This window comes from Mustela erminea, chromosome 7, assembly GCF_009829155.1.
Source record: "Mustela erminea isolate mMusErm1 chromosome 7, mMusErm1.Pri, whole genome shotgun sequence".
In the NCBI taxonomy this organism is placed as follows: Eukaryota; Metazoa; Chordata; class Mammalia; order Carnivora; family Mustelidae; genus Mustela; species Mustela erminea.
Genome location: NC_045620.1, coordinates 22,588,615 through 22,604,941, shown reverse-complemented (window position 1 = coordinate 22,604,941; position 16,327 = coordinate 22,588,615). Strand labels below are relative to the sequence as shown.

Genomic DNA, 16,327 nt, shown 5'->3' with positions numbered 1-16,327 from the left:
CTGACATCCTTCTTGTCCTCCTGGGGCTTATGATCTAGTCTGGGGACAGACAATAGAAAGATGAATTAGCAAACATGTAGCAGTGCAAATTGCTGTTAGGAATGGAAGAGAAAGCTGGGCTGTGGGGCAGGGTTCTTAAATGGAGCAATCAAGGAAGCCGTCTCTGAGGAAGTGATGTTTTAAGTTGAGACCTGAGTGGTGAAAAGAACAAGCTGGGGGTGACCTGGGGGAAGAATGTTGCAGACTGAGGAAGAGTAAGCTCAACGCCTGAGGCCAGAAGGTGCTTGGCATGTCAAGGGGACTGGGAGGGAGGGCAGCATGGGTGGAACAGAGTAAACAAGGTACAGCATCATGAGGCCAGGCTGGAGAGTCAGGCAAGGGTGGGCTAGCTCAGACCTTGGGGCCACAATGAGGAGCTTTTGTTTGTCCTCCGTGCTGTCTGATGGTATTTCAAGGGCATAGTCAGCAAAGGGCCGTGACTGGCTGGTGTGTGTGGGATGGGTTGCAGGTGGATGAGGGTACCTGCCGGCAGTGCTGCCCTCAGTGGGGCCCTGAACAGATTGCGGCTTTCAAATCCTGCCTCCATCTCTTTCTGTCCTTGGGCAAGTTCCTTAACCTCTTTGTGCCTCAGTTTCCTCAGAGTATAGTGGTTGAAAGCATGGACTTTGAAGACAGAACCCCTGGGCTCAAATCCTAGCTTTATTGCTTCCGTGCTGTGTGATGTTGGGCAGAGTTCTCAGCCTCAGCAGCATCCTCTGTAAAATGAGGATAATAGTAGGGCCCACCTCATGGGAGTTTGGGATGGTGTCAAATAACTCAGTACCCACGGCAGGGCCCAGAGGGCCTGGGGTGAGCAAATGCCCAAATATTGCTGTTGTATCATTGTCATCATCGCGGCCAGGGAGCCGGAGGAGTGACTGAGCTGCAGAGAGGGGTCCAGTGACCCCCAAAGTCTGTGAGGGACCAAGAAGGTTACTGAGATTCAATGGGGACATGCGAGCAAAAACCTGCAGAAAGGATGAGGGAGGGTGTGGTGGCTGCAGAAGGGGGATTTAGAAAAGGAGGACTCACCATTGGAATTCTGTCACTGTCCTGAGGAAGAGAAAAATGGGTTTACTTGGCACAAGAGTTGAGATTGGACCTGGGGAAAACCTTGTGAAATGCTGTTCCCCTGAGGGACTTCCTGAGTGTGACTCTTGGAAAGCCTGTGTGGAGGTAGGACACGGACAGTGTGCTTTCCTTACAGGTTCTTCTAATTCCAGCAGCTGGAGGCCTTTGATGTCAAAAGTGTAGCATTGAAGGAGCCCTGGACTTCTCCCCATCCCCTGCAGGATGACCCCCAGATGGATTCACCTTCTGCCTGGGGCCTCATTTTCCCCATCTTCCCATCTAGATAATCTGCTGGTAGAAGCTGACAGTCCTGGGTGCCTGGGTGGTTCAGTGGGTTAAGCCTCTGCCTTTGGCTCAGGTCATGATCTCAGGGTCCTGGGATCAAGCTCTGCATCAGGCTCTCTGCTCAGCAGGGAGCCTGCTTCCCCCTTCTCTCTCTGTCTGCCTCTCTGTCTACTTGTGATCTCTCTCTCTCTGTGTGTCAAATAAATAAATAAAATCTTTAAAAAAAAAAAAAGTGTACAGTCTCTGAGATGAAACCTTCTGGAACTTTCTGTTCCCCAGGGTCTTCACCAGATCCTCCTCCCAGAGAACCAGCTTGACATTCGGCCCTTGATCCTGGTGAGCCTGGGAGCTGAGGTGATACGGGTGACGAAAGAAAAATTCTGTGAACTGATGGACAGCAAGGTAACAGAGAAGTTGTCCAGGTTCAAGGTCAACTACCCCAGGTCAGTGCTGGAAATGTGCCTACATCCCACCAGACCAAATAAACAAATTTTCACCTATTGTTTTAGTAAAAGAAAGAAAAAAAGTGCTATTGCTGAAAAGGGGAAATGAAACCAGTAGTTGTTGGTACCCCTTAAATTAGCTTTTTGATATCCTTTTGATAATAGATTTAGTATTATGTTGCAAGGGCTATGCCCTCTGAAGTAAAGGTCTACCTGTGAATTTATCTAATTATGGGAAAAGCTACATGTACTGAGATGTTCATAGCAGCCATATTCTTGATAGAAAAACCACTACCACCATCACCCAAATGTATCACACTAAGGGGATAGTTTAGAAATTGTGGTGCATTTCTTTGATAGAACATAATTGCTATATTTAAAAAATTGTAAGTTTAATGGTTCTGTAGGAGGAGGGTAAAATAGGTGATATAATGATTCATGAAAAGGACAGGATGCAAAACTGTACATATACTATGGCTATGCCTTTGTAAAACACAAGAGAAAAACCTAGAAGGAAATAACTGAAAGTGTTGACAAACTGTGATGTTGCCAAACTTGTGAGAGTCATTCTGTCTGGAAGGTAAAACTAAAAGATATTTCCTGGTTATCATTATATATTCCTCTCATATTTAATTGTTTTTGTAGTGTGTATGCATTGCTTTTATAATGAGGGAAGAAAAGATACTTTTTTTAAATTTAAATTTTACTTAGTTAACATACAGTGCAATATCAGTTTCTGGAGTAGAATTCAGTGATTCATCACAAGTGCCCTTAATACCCATCAACCATGTAACCCATCCCCCACCCACCTCCCTCTATCAATCCTCAGTTCTCTACCTTAAGATTTCTTATGGTTTCTTTCTCTCTCCTTCCCCCCCTTCCCATATGTTTATCTGTTTTCTTTCCTAAATTCTGCATATGAGCAAGATCATGTGGTATTTGTCTTTCTCTCACTGACTTATCTCACTCAGCATCATACTCTCTAGCTCCATCCATGTTGTTGCAAAAGGCAAGATTTCATTCTCTTTGCTGGCTGAGTAATATTCCATTATATATCTGTCACATCTTTATTCATTCATCAATTGATGGACATCTGGGCTCTCTCCACAGTTAGGCAAAAAGAAATAGTTATGAAAAGTTGTTGGGGACACCTGGATGGCTCAGTTGGTTAAGTGTCGACTCTTGATTTCGGCTCAGGTCATGATGTCAGGATTGTGAGATCAAGCCCTGTGTTGGTTTCCATGCTGGGTGTGGAGCCTGCTTAAGATTCTCTCTCCTTCTCCCTTGGTCCCTCCCCAAATCCCTAAATAAAAAGTTTTTGTCAGGATAGTGGCATTCCAAGTGGGCTTTTCCCCTTAATTTTCCAAATGTTTGGTAATGATGATATTACTTTTTTTTTTAAAGATTTATTTATTTATTTATTAGACAGAGAGAGATCACAAGTAGGCAGAGAGGCAGGCAGAGAGAGAGAGAGGAGGAAGCAGGCTCCCTGCTGAGCAGAGAGCCCGATGCGGGACTTGATCCCAGGACCCTGAGATCATGACCTGAGCCGAAGGCAGCGGCTTAACCCACTGAGCCACCCAGGCGCCCGATATTACTTTTTTTTAAAAAAAGATTTTATTTATTCATTTTACAGACAGAGATCACAAGTAGGCAGGAAGCAGACTCCCCACTGAGCAGAGAGCCTGATGCGGGGCTTGATCCCAGGACCCTGAGATCATGACCTGAGCCGAAGGCAGAGGCTTTAATCCACTGAGCCACCCAGGCGCCCCTAATATTAATTTTATAATTTAAAAATATCTATCTTGAGAGATTTGATCAAAAGATTTATTTTTACTTTTCCCTAGTTTCCAAATCTTCCAAGGTAAATATGTCTATAAGGTGAAAAAAAACTTCATTTTTTAATGTAAAAGTTAACTGGACCAGTGGTTGCAAAACTATTTTGATCTTGCACTGTTATTACTAAAAAGTGTTTGCATATATACCCCTTAGAATATATGTAAATAGGAATAACATGTGAATTTATTATTATTATGTACATATATTGCTGTAGTAATATATATGTTATGGACATACCAAAATTCTTTAGAAGAATAAGACAAAGAGGAATATAAATGACGTCCTATATTTTTTTTCACACACTCCAGTGCGTCTTGTTCACCTCCCTAGATGATATGATGCTGCTATCCCCACTGGGACCTCCAGCCTAGAACCCTGGGCCCCCTGCCTCCACCTCCTCCCCACTAGATCCTTTCAGCATTTCTGTGCTCTTGCTAAAACCTAGATCTGGCTATGTCAAACTCCTGCCTAAAACTTGGGTTGCTCAGTCGGTTAAGTGTCTGCCTTCGGCTCAGGTCATAATCTCAGGGTCCTGCAGTGGAGCCCCAAGGGCCCCTGACCCTGGGCCCCTTGCTCAATGGGGAGTCTGCTTCTCCCTCTCCCTCTGCCCTTCCTGCTGCTTGTGCTCTCTCTCTCAAATCAATAAATAAAATCTTTTTTTAAAAAAGGGATTTTAGGAGCCTTAGATGATGGGTGTCTGTTAACGGCTGTTGAACTGAAATTAAGAAGAGGTTTCCGTGGCCTTGACGGTGGCAGACACTTGAGCCTCTGGCATCTGTGCCGCGCAGTCAGCACTTCGCTGCAATGATCCGCAATGCTGACAGATAGAATTCTGGCTTATTCATTCACTGTTGAACTCATGGTTCCTAGACTGCTAAAGCGACACAAAACAGATCCATTATCTGGCTCAAATCCTCCATGTTTTAATTGAGGACTGCAAAGCCCAGGAAAGAGGGCATGACATCCTGAAGATCACAAGGTTGGTGGCAGTGACACCTGACCTATGAATGCCAGGGTCTGGATAACCTGACGTCTCTCCCCCTGCAAAGCACATGGGGCTGAGTTCCAAGGAGAGAAGGGAAATCTCTGAGGGCCAAAATGGCGGAGAGCCTAAAAGCCAACACACAGAGTATGATCTAGTGTGGGATTGCTGGGTCGGGGTGGGCCGGGCCAGTGGTTAGGGCAATCCTGGGCTGAAGTTTTTATAGCCTGTGGGGACAGATGAAACTTTGAGTTCACGTGAGGCAGAGATTGGAACGGAAACCCCTGCACCGAGCTGAGGCCCTTAAAAGAGTGACCCCATTTTGTGAAAAAATTAACTAGAAATCAGTGTGGCCATCCGCATAGGAGGTGACATGGAATCTAGTCTGTCTTAGCTTGGACTCTGAGTCCTCCCACCGTAGAAGCCCCCATAAGAATCTGTAATCACACGCTTGCCCCCTCCTAAGTTTTGGTGAGTCTTGTAGCATCTTTAAACCTCAGTGTCCATGTTTGTGAAATGGGTAGTTTCAAGGATTAAATGGGTTAACAAGTAAGGTGCTGGGCACTTTAGTGCTAAGTCAGAGTTAGATAGTCTCTCTCTCTCTCTCTCTTTTATGGAAGAAGTAGGGAGTTAGAGGAATTTTCTTTTCTTTTTTTTTTTTTTTTTTTTTTTTTATATTTGGAGCGAGAGCGAGCACAGGCAGACAGAGTGGCAGGCAGAGACAGAGGGAGAAATAGACTTCCTGTCAAGCAAGGAGCCCGATGTGGGACTCGATCCCAGGATGCTGGGATCATGACCTGAGCCGAAGGCAGCTGCCTAACCAACTGAGCCACCCAGGCATCCCAGGAATTTTCTTTTTTAAAGATTTTATTTATTTATTTGACAGGGAGACATCACAAGCAGGCAGAGAGGGAGGAGGAAGCAGGCTCCCTTCGGAGCAGAGAGCCCAATGTGGGGCTTGAGCCCAGAACCCTGGGATCATGACCCGGGCTGAAGGCAGAGGCTTTAACCCCCTGAGCACCCAGGCGCCCCGGGAGTTAGAGGAATTTTTTAAGTGGAGGCTATTCAGTAGTGTGCTGGTGAATGTTTAATAACCAGCTCTCTTGGAGGGGGGTGGGAGGGAAGCCTGATTTGAAGGGTATCCTGATTTCCGTGGTGTACACACTCCCACCATGGCCAGTTTCAACCTACCAACCTGATGTCACTGAACAGGGGGTCGAGGAGGGTTCACATAATCATCGCTGAGCCCAGAGGAGCTGACTTCAGCATGCCACTGGGACCAACGGGACTACCCAGGAGCCCGTTCTGACATCTGGGTTTTTAATTAAGTCGATCTCTCTGGATCAAAGTTGACCCTGCCCTAGTCAATATAATGTTGCCAGAAGAATGTTCTAATTTGTTAGTGACTTACTAGGCTTACTTCCTTAGGTGTGAGGGTAGGCAAGTCAGGGGAAATGGAACATGCCTTCCCTTGCTGTGGTCTCAGAAGGAAATAAGCCAATGAGTGCTGAGTCCACTCCCCCTCCCTCCCTTTCCTCAACCCTCCCATGCTCATGCTGGTTGGGGAGGGGGGCCCGTGGGAAGTGAAGCCAGGGCACCAAGACCAGTCCAAAGCAGCCACCAATCTACTTTCTGCCTTCATAGATTTGCCTGTTTAAGATGTTTCATATAAATGGAATCACACAGTGTGTGGTCTTTTGCAACTGGCTTCTTAGCATAGTGTTTTTAAGTTTTATCCATGTACTTCATTTCTTTCTTTTTTTTTTTTTTTTTAAGATTGTATTTATTTAAGAGAGAAGGAGGAAGGAAGGGAGAAAGAGAAAATTAAGCAGACTCCACAGTGAGTGCAGAGCCCAACATGGAACTCTCTCTCTCACAACCCTGAGATCATGACCTGAGCTGAATCCAAGAGTCGACGATTAGCCAACTGAGCCACCCAGGCGCCCCAACTTCATTCCTATAATGTATATATCACACTTTATCCATTTGTCAGTGGATGGATGTTTAGGTTGTTTCCACTTTTTGGCTATGATGAATAATGTTGCTATGAACATTCTCGTGCGAGGCTTTGCATGGACATAGGTTTTCATTTCTCTTGGGCATATACCTAGGAGTAAAATTGCTAGGTTGTAAATTAACCCTGTTTAAGCTTTTGAGGAACTGCCGGACTCTTATCCAAAGTGAATGTACCAGTTTGCTTTCCCAGCAAATACCAAAATACCAAAACCTGTATTTTAATATCTCCACCTCATAACACATTTTTTAAAAGATTTTACTTATTTATTTGTCAGAGAGAGAGAGCGAGAGAGCGAGCGCACAAGCAGGGGTAGTGGCAGGCAGAAAGAGAAGCAGGCTCCCGAATGAGCAAGGAGCCAGATGCAGGACTTGATCCCAGGACCCTGGGGTCCTGACCTGTGCTGAAGGCAGACACTTAACTGACTGAGCCACCCAGGCACCCCTCATATCACATTTTTATCTGTGTTTTTAATTACAGCCATCCTAGTGGGCATCTCATTGTGGCTTTGCTTTACATTTCCTTGATGGATAAATGGTTACCTATATAATTTAACTTCTTGGTAGCCACGTTATAAGAAGCAAAAAGAAATTGAGTGAAATTGATTTTTAAAATATATCCTATTGAATTCAGTGTTTCTCAAATATTATCATTTCAACACGTAATCACCATAAACATTTTTTTTTAATTTATTTATTTGACAGAGAGAGATCACAAGTAGAGAGGCAGGCAGAGGGAGAGGGGGAAGCAGGCTTCCCGCTGAGCAGAGAGCCCCATGTGGGACTCGATCCCAGGACCCTGAGACCATGACCCGAGCCGAAGGCAGAGGCTTAATCCACTGAGCCACCCAGGTGTCCCCACCATAAACATTACTAATGAGAGTCTCTCCATTTGTTTTTGCTCTAATTCTTTGAAATCTAGTATGTATTGTAAACTCACAGCACATCTCTAATTCAGACTGGCCCCACCACTCAGTGGCCACATGTGACTCATGGCCACTACATGGAACAGTGCAGTTCTAGGAGAAAAAAGTGGGGAAAGGGAGAGGAGGCAGAAGAGTCTGGGAAGAGGACCCTAGGTGAGACAGAACACACTGTGTTTAGGAATTGGAAGAGTGACAGGAGACATGGCTGGTGGGGCAGGGGGACAGGAGGAGCGGGTGTGGGAAACTCAGCATCTGTGCCTCACCTTTAGTGATGAAGATTTGTGCCGGAAGTTCCTTCAGGAGAACAGCTGGAATATATTTCGGAAGGACCTACTACGGCTGCTGGTGAAGCCTCGCCAGCATCCGCCGTTCACCCCAGTCCGGCCTAAGAAGAAAGGGAGCTGCAGCCCCAAGTCTCTGATTCTGGATTTGTGTAGCCTCAACAAGGAGACTAAACCTTGTCATTCCATTTTTATGGCATCCCGGAAATACCTGCCCCCATTGAGGATTGTCCAAGCCATCACAACACCCCGATATAAAATCCAAGAACTCCTGCCTCAGTATAAGAATGCAGGAGTCCTTGTTTAGACCTAATAAAAGATGTTGGGTTGGTCATCCTGTTTCCTGAGTGACCACCATGGGAGTTGTGGGGCTTGGAGTTGGGCCGCCTGGGGGTTGTGGGTCTAGAGAGATGTTTGGGGGGTGGCAGCTGGGGCACTCTCTCCCTTGATACTTGCTGGGCTTGAGTGAGTGGATGGTCAAGAGGCTGGGGGTGGTCTCAGGGTAGGAGGGTCTTAGCTGGTGAGACAGATGGGAGGTACAGAGGGGCTCAGATCAAAGTGAGCAAGACTGGGGTTACAAACTCAACTGCCTTCTGGAGGCCACACAGATTATCTGAAGGGTTGCATCTGAAGGACTGGGCAGGCAGCAGGTGGTGGTGGGGACTGGATGCACACTGGGACTGGGAGCAGTTGCCTCGCATCCTGGTTCGATGCGATGCCAGGAAATAATGCAGGCCTGGTACTGCCAGTCTTCAGATTTTTCAAGAGAACAAAGAAACCCAATATTTTAGATGATTCCTACTGGTTTTCAAATGTGAGCAACTAATTCAAATTATTTTTTAAATACTGTGTTAGGCAAACAGAACCTAGACGTGGGCTGTGTTGGGCGTCCAGGCTGCCGGTTTGCCAGTGTTCATCAAGCCCATCTGACTGGGCGTTGCCAGAGACTAGAGGAGGCCTGATGGGGGGTAGGGAAAGGTGGTATAAGGAGCCAGAGAGACAGACGGGCAGAGCGATTGGAGCAGGCATTCTAGGTACCAAACAGGGAGCCAGCTGCCTGAGAGAGAAGAGGCAGGCCAGAGATGAGGAGGAGGTAGGTTGGACTTATTAGGGCTCCTTGGCCCTTCTGGGAGGTCCTGAATATGTGGCTGCCCGTCAGTGACCTGACCAGACTCTCTTTGTCGGTAGCACTGGGCCAAATCACCTCTCTCTCTTGTAAAGTTCCACAGTTTAGCTTTGAGAGCACTGGGGGGCATGGGAGAGGCCACAGCAGTACATGAGCCTAGCCCTGCTCATGAGCTGTTAGGAAAGCCTTCCTCCACCCGTAGCTCCCCAACCCACACATTCGTCTACCCTACCTGGCAATGAGCGAGTTACAAGAACATCTGAGTGCTGAGCTGGGCCTCCGGAGCTCTGGAGGGCCTGGCTCTGTTTCTAGGTCACTGGACCCCCTTGACTCCTATACCTGCTCCTGTTTCCCCAGCGGCAAAGTGAGCAACCTGGACAAGATCAATCGTCTTTGTGAGAGGTGAGTATAGTTTGAAAAGCACATTCAACATTATAGTTCTGTTTATTGAATTAATTTTTTTTAAAGATTTACTTATTTTTGAGAGAGAGCATGAGCCTAAGCACGGGGAGGGGCAGAGGGAGAGTGAGAAAGCAGACTCCCCGCTGAGCAGGGAGCTGGACTCAGGCCTCTATCCCAGGACTCTGAGATCGTGACCTGAGCTGAAGCCAAGAATCAGCCACTTGACCGACTTCACCACCCCAGTGCCCCTGTTTGTTGAATTTAAAAGAAAACTTTTTATGTTGCACAGCAAAAAAGGAGAGGTATGGAATTTTTCTACCAGAAGATGCTGTGAACATAAAAGAGTAGAGAAGTGGAAGTCTTAATCATCTCTGACTTCTCTGATAGTTCCAGATGGCCAAGGAGTCTGGGATGTCTGCAGCAGATATGAAAGATATGCAAGTGACCTACAGGGATGATGTGGCACTGTTTAGGGACTAGGTAAATTGGGGTGTCTGATCATATTCAGGGATCTTTCTGGATTTAGGGTTGTGGCTCCAAGATGATGGTATGGACAATCTTGTTCATTCATTTGAAATTTATTTACTTTTGTTTATGCTTGCTTCATAGCAGATCCGAAGGAGGATAAGTGGCAGTTTCTGTTCTTCTTATTCTCTAGGCCAGGTGTCAGCAAACTCTATGTAAAGCGCCAAATAATAAATAGTTCAGGTTTTTCAGGCCATACCATTTCTGTTTTAACTATTCAACTCTGTTGGGTGAAAGCAGCTTTACTGTTCCAATAAAGCTTTATTTACAAAAAGAGGTGGTCAGCCAGATTTGGCCTTTGGGCCCTCTTTGCTGACTCCTACTCAAGGCAGTGAGGAGCCCTTGAAAATTCTTGAGCAGACGTGACATGACCAGAGAAGGGGTGAGAAGCTTTTTATTGAGTGCTTATTTTGTGACCACCATCTTGCCAATCATTTGACTATAGAGGCTGATGACCTTTGGGTTAAGATCCTAGCTCTGCCTCATAATGGCTGTTGAGGATTAAAAGAGATGGTACATGAACTGGAAAAAAGGTTTTTTTTTTTAAAAAAAGCACTACAAGTATAGCAAGATGTAGGATTTTATTCACCCTGACCCCTGGGTCCTGCATCCTGGAAAATGAGAGAAGAAACTTCCAGAACAGGAGGTAGGACCTGTTTTCTAGGGGTTGGTGGGTGAGGCAGTAACTAGAAGGGCAGCCCCGGAATGAGGGCTCTTGTGGGGAGAGAGACCATGGTGGCTGGGTTTTGGGAGTCTTGGGGGGAGCAGAGGAAGAGCAGAGGTTTTTCTGAAGCCACCATTTAGCAGAGAGAAGAATTTGAGAATGAGAAATGTAAAGAGGTTTTCAAAGTGCTTTTCTGTGCCTTGAGAATATGTTTTCCTTTGGTATTTTCTTGAAGAAACCAAGGAAACATTTGAATAGCTCTTAATTACGGTTTTAGGCAGAGCTGCTGTTTCTTTGAAGTCAGTAACCAAGCAGAGAATGGGCCCCAGGTACATCCGGGTTGCACCTGTGAAGTCGTTGGTCCACAGGGAGTGCTCGGTACTCGGTACTCGGTACTTGTGAGATGTTATTAGCACCTTTTTGACTGAGCTCAGTTTGGCTGTCCACAGATTCTCCCTCCCCTTCCGTGGAATAGGAAACCGAGACTTTGGAAGGCTAAATCTTCCTGATCAGTGCTGAAGGCCATCCTGGGTGAAGCAGGGAGAGCGCTCGTTGAAAAGTAGCACAGTGTTAGCTTTCAGTCCTCCTCACTGCCCACCCGGGCACAGATCTAAGGGTCAGGAAGCCCACGGGTCCTGAAAACATTTCCCGGCATTATCCTCATTTGCCAGACAAGGAGCCTGAGGCCTAGAGTGGCAAAGTCCTCGACCCCGCTCACTCATCTACCGGGCGGCGGTGGCAGGAAATGCAAGTGCTTTCTCCGCAGCCAGTGGCTTCCGAGGCGGGCAGCGTGGCAGCGCATGCGTGATTCCACCGCATTACTCACTGACCCAAAATGAGCCACCTGTTTTCAGAATTCGGTACCCACAACCCTGGAACTGTGTTTGAGAGACTAGAACCGCCCTCTGGGATGATTTTCCATATGTAAATAAAGCATAGTCATACTTGGAGAGGCACACCCAGGACATTAGAGCCAAAAATATAGCCCCAGCACTAACAGCTTCTACTGTTTGGGGAAAATGGAAAAACCCACTTGAAAAATAAACACAGGAGGTATTGCCAGAGTTTTGTTATAGGAAGTGTTCAAGATCACATCTTGGGGTTGGAAACAAAAGCATTCTTTAAATCCTCTATTCCCTTTACATAGCTCATGGAAAAAAATCTTACCTTCAGTTATGGACAGTGTCGGGGGTGACACAGGTCACTTGACAACTCCCATCGTGCCACCAGAGGCCAGTTCCCCATGAGGCATTTCTGCTCTGTGGGGATTTAAGGGGCTTAACCACAAGGGTGCTGAGTTGCAGAATTTGCAACGACTGGTTCAAGGCCGACAACCGGGATGAGTAGTTTCCAGGTGAAGGAGAAGCAGCATCAAAGCTAGACCAGGGGGTGCCTGGGTGGTTCAGTTGGTTGAGCAGCTGCCTTTGGCTCAGGTCGTGATCCTGGACTTCCAGGATCGAGTCCCGCATCGGGCTCCCAGCTCCATGGGGAGTCTGCTTCTCCCTCTGACCTTCTCCTCTCTCATGCTCTCTCTCACTCATTCTCTCTCAAATAAATAAACAAAATCTTAAAAAAAAAAAAAAAAAAAAGCTAGACCAGGGTTTTTCATGGCTGCTGGAGGCTGTGGGCTTTAGCTCTGTGGACGTAGCTGTGGGAAAGTGGTCCATTGAGACATGCACTGTGTGACTTTCAGCCAGGCTCCTTCCCTTTCCGGAGCTTCACTGCTATCATTTGTAACATTTGAGGGGTCTGATGTGTGTGCTTCAAGCCTCCCCCCAACCCCAGGCCTGTGCAGGGCCCCTGACCCTCCATGTCTTTTGTTTTGCTCCCCACCCATTCTTCAACTTCTAAAGCCTCCCCACCCACAAGAAGAAATCAGAATTGAGAAGAAAATGGATTATGGAGACATTTTTGAAGATTATATAGACCAGTTCTTTTATAGTATGTCTCTCAATGTGGGTCAGTTTGATGTTTTCTCATGATTAGATTTAAGGGATGCATCTTTGGCAGGAATCACGGAACGGTGGATGTGGTCTCATTGGATGCTATCAGGTGTCGCAAGACTTGTTTGTTCCATTGCTGGGGACAACTTTGATTATTGGATTGAACTGGTGTCTCCACTGTAAAGTCACTTTTGATGATACTTATTCCCATTTTATTTTAAAAGTTGTGTAGGTATGTATATACGTTGTGGTTAAAAAAATTAGATTTACCATCTTAACCATTTTTAAGTGAGTAGTTCAGTAGTGTTAAGTATATTTAGAAAGAGATCTTCAGAACAATTTCATCTTGCAAATTTGAAACTCAATACCCATTAAAGGACTCCCCGTTCCCCTTCCCACCAGCTCCTGGTAACCATCATTCTATTTTCTGTCTCTGAATTTGACTAGATAATCTCCTCCAAGTGGAATCTGACAGTATTTGTCTTTTTGTGACTGCCTTATTTCCCTTAGCACCATGTCCTCAAGGTTCATTCATGTTGTGGTAAGATTTCCTTCCCTTTTAAGGCTGAATACTAGTCATTGCATGCACATATACACCACATTTTGCATATTCATTGTCTGTTGATGGAAATTGGGTTGCCTTCAGCTTTTGGCTTTTGTGAATAGTGCTGCTGTGAACATGGGTATGCAGACAGCTCTTTGAGAACTTGCTTTCAATTTTCTTGGACATATACCCAGACGTGGGATTGCTGCAATCATGTGGTAGTTCTAGTTTGGATTTTCTGAGAAACTGGCATCCTGGGCTGCATGGCAGTAGCACCATTTCACGGTCCCAGCAGCAGTGCACGAGGGCTCCGATTTCTGCACATCCTTGTCAACATTTGTTATTCTGGTTTTGGTTCCTAGCTATCCTCATGGGTGTGAGGTGGCATCTCACTGTAGTTTTGATTTGCATCTCCCTAGTGATTAATGAGGTTGAACATTTTTCATGTGTTTTTGGCCTCTTGTCTATCATCTTTGGAAAAATATCTATTCAAGTCCTTTGTTCATTTTTGTTGTTGTTGTCAGATATATTGGTATATTGTAGATATTAACCCCTTTTCAGATATATGATTTGTAAATATGTTCTCCATTCCATGGATTGGCTTTTCTCTGTTGATGATGTCCTAATCTGTTTTGATAGGGATTTTATGAGGAGATATGGAACTATGTAAATATCCCCTTCCTTATCATACTTTTCATTCATTCATTCATTCTTTCATTCATTCATTCATATTAATATTGGACTCATCATTTCCTATTTTATTCAGTGTGTCAGAATTGGTTACTATCATTCTGTATTTTGAAGCAATCCTTTTGACATGCTCTTATTCTCTGAGCCCTTTTTCTGCCACAACAGGATATTCCCAGATGATATTCTGCTTCCCCTGATGACATCTTGGAATTAGCCATTTCTCCAAGGACCCTGGTTCCTTTTCATAGAGAATGGCCCTGACTCTAGTGCTGATGAAGTCTGCAGCTTTGAAAGGTCCTGATGTGGAGTGGCATACCTCATCAGCCAGCCAGAACAAACCCCTCCTTTACAGATGAGGAGACTGAGGCCCGAAGAGGTGCTGCTGGCCAGTGTTCCTGTTAGTGACAGCTTAGACAAGGACGGAGGTCTTTGACTCCGATGCAGTTCTCTTTCCCTGGTAATACATATTGCCAGCAATGAGGTGTGCTCCCAGTGGGGCCTGTTCCCTCTGGACTTCACTTTCCTCTTCTGTCCACTGAGGGATAGCTTTGCCCTAGAGGTCCATGACTGCTTGAGAGCTAACCTCTTCTCTCAGCTTTTTATGAGCCTTGCCCCTCTGGAGGCCTTTTTGGGTGAACCCATGTTAAATTGCAGAGGAGAGCTTCAGCTTTTAGCTCCTGCTCTGGTGGATTTGGGGCTTGTAGACCTGGACGAGTAATCCAAGTGCACACTGTCTTCCTGAAGGCCCCCTCAGTCAGCTAATGCTGATGTCATAGGGACATCAACCGAAGACAGAAGTCCAGGCCTCATCCTGAGTTGGGAAGGCAATGGAAAGGTCTCCTCTACCTGCCCTCCCTGGTTCCAAGCCTACTTGGGTTAGACCAACAGCACCCAGGGAGACACTAGAAATGCTCCTTCCCACATTTGGAGGCTGGTCTCTTGAGCCTCACCTCAAAGTTGGGAGTGAGAAGCCTTCAGATATTCCATTAGAGGATGTTTTCTGTGCTTGATTTGGGGTTGGAAGGTGCTACATCTGACTGTCTGGCTTGGTCAGCTATGCTCCGGGCAGCTCCCACAACTCAACCAGTGCCTATTAGCGGTGATACCATGCCAGTCTGAAAAACTGAACTTCTATTCCCTTTGTATTCAAGTAATTTGCTAAGCCCTCACCACGTGTCCAGCATTGCGTTGAGTTCCATTCAGCGGACTTCCAGGTAACAATGATCGTGCAAGTGGGTTCCACATGAGGGGCACAAGAAGGGGGCTGCAAGGGAAAGGCCTAACTTCTGACATTTGGTTCTGGCATCTTGATTCTAGGGTGTCAGCTTCTCGTACCAAGACTGTATAAAAGTTAAAAGTGGAGTTGGGCAACAAAAGAATGATTTTGCTAAGTGAAAAATGTGGAAAGGGCACTGTCAGCAGAAGGAACAGCTTCAGCAAAGTTGGAATTACAAAAGTATGAGGTTACCTAGAAAGAGAACAGGGCTCCAAGGTGTGCTAATGTCTAAGCAACAGAGGAAGATGTCGAAGACCTCAAAGCCTAGGCCTGAAGGGTGCAAACACTGTACTTCCAGGGAATGTGTGGACTTTGCAAGCAATGCAGCCTCCAAGTAGGTTTTAAAAAATTTATTTTTTAAAAGTTAACATGTGCATAAAAGGAAACTGAAAAACACAAGAAGCAAAGAACAAAGTCATCCATAATCACAAGCAGTTTACAGTTTGACTTCTAGGTCCCATGTGTGTATCTACAAAAGTAAGCATTTTAATGTAATTAAGATCATAGTTATGTATCATGCTTTTTTACACACCATGAATATTTACCATTTCAAAGTCCCCAAACTATGAGTATTTCGATAACCAAGAATACACTACACCAACTCCATCTGAAAGAAAAAAGTGTAATCCCGCCTTTCTCGGCGACAAAGATTTCAGAGAGGACAAAAATGGCAACAGGCCTCTAAAGATACTGGCAGGGTTACCATTAAAATACTGCATTCCCTTAATGTTCAATTAAAACAGACATAAGTAAGAGTACACAATGTATAATGCTTCTAAAAGAATTATCCAATCTATACTATTCAAATATTAGCAACTGGGTATGTTTCCATTGAATCACTTAATGTATTCCTATAGTACAGCCAAAGAGACACACACACATTAACAGTTATTACAATGTAAGTATGAACGCATCCGCATACAGCTCTCCCTCTATACTTCCTCCTGCCCCTCTGCGGCCAACCTAGTAAGTTCTCACATTTCTGAGACAGCGTAACAATTCCATGTCCAAGATGCTTCTTTCCTATCAATGATAACAAAAACTTATAAATTGGTTGATTCACTAGCTGTACATTTTATCATACATTGTCACCTCAGGACATCCAAAAAGCTTAGATGTTACAAAATAATGACACTTGTCCACAACAAACACAGGTACTTCATCAAAATGCACATCCAGACCTATGGTTATAACCTAAAATGGTCTTCTATATGTGGAGATAACTAGCAAAAAGCCCTTCCCTTCACCCCTCCTCTGCTTCCTCCACCATTTTAACGA

The 16,327-nt window shown here is 45.4% G+C and overlaps 1 protein-coding gene across 4 annotated transcripts in view; it reads left to right on the top strand.

Moving 5' to 3' along the window:
• Positions 1-8,207, top strand: part of CNBD2 (cyclic nucleotide binding domain containing 2) — a 52,038-nt gene extending 43,831 nt beyond the window's left edge. For 3 of the 4 annotated variants that reach the window (XM_032350798.1, XM_032350797.1, XM_032350799.1), the window contains 2 exons: positions 1,675-1,838; positions 7,868-8,207. In XM_032350798.1, the coding sequence (XP_032206689.1) occupies positions 1,675-1,838; positions 7,868-8,186 (483 nt within the window). In that variant the 3' untranslated portion in view covers positions 8,187-8,207. Of the gene's footprint in view, positions 1-1,246; positions 1,372-1,674; positions 1,839-7,867 lie in introns of those variants that run through there. The other variant, XM_032350800.1, reaches the window with a different exon arrangement.
• The last annotated feature ends 8,120 nt before the right edge of the window (positions 8,208-16,327 follow it).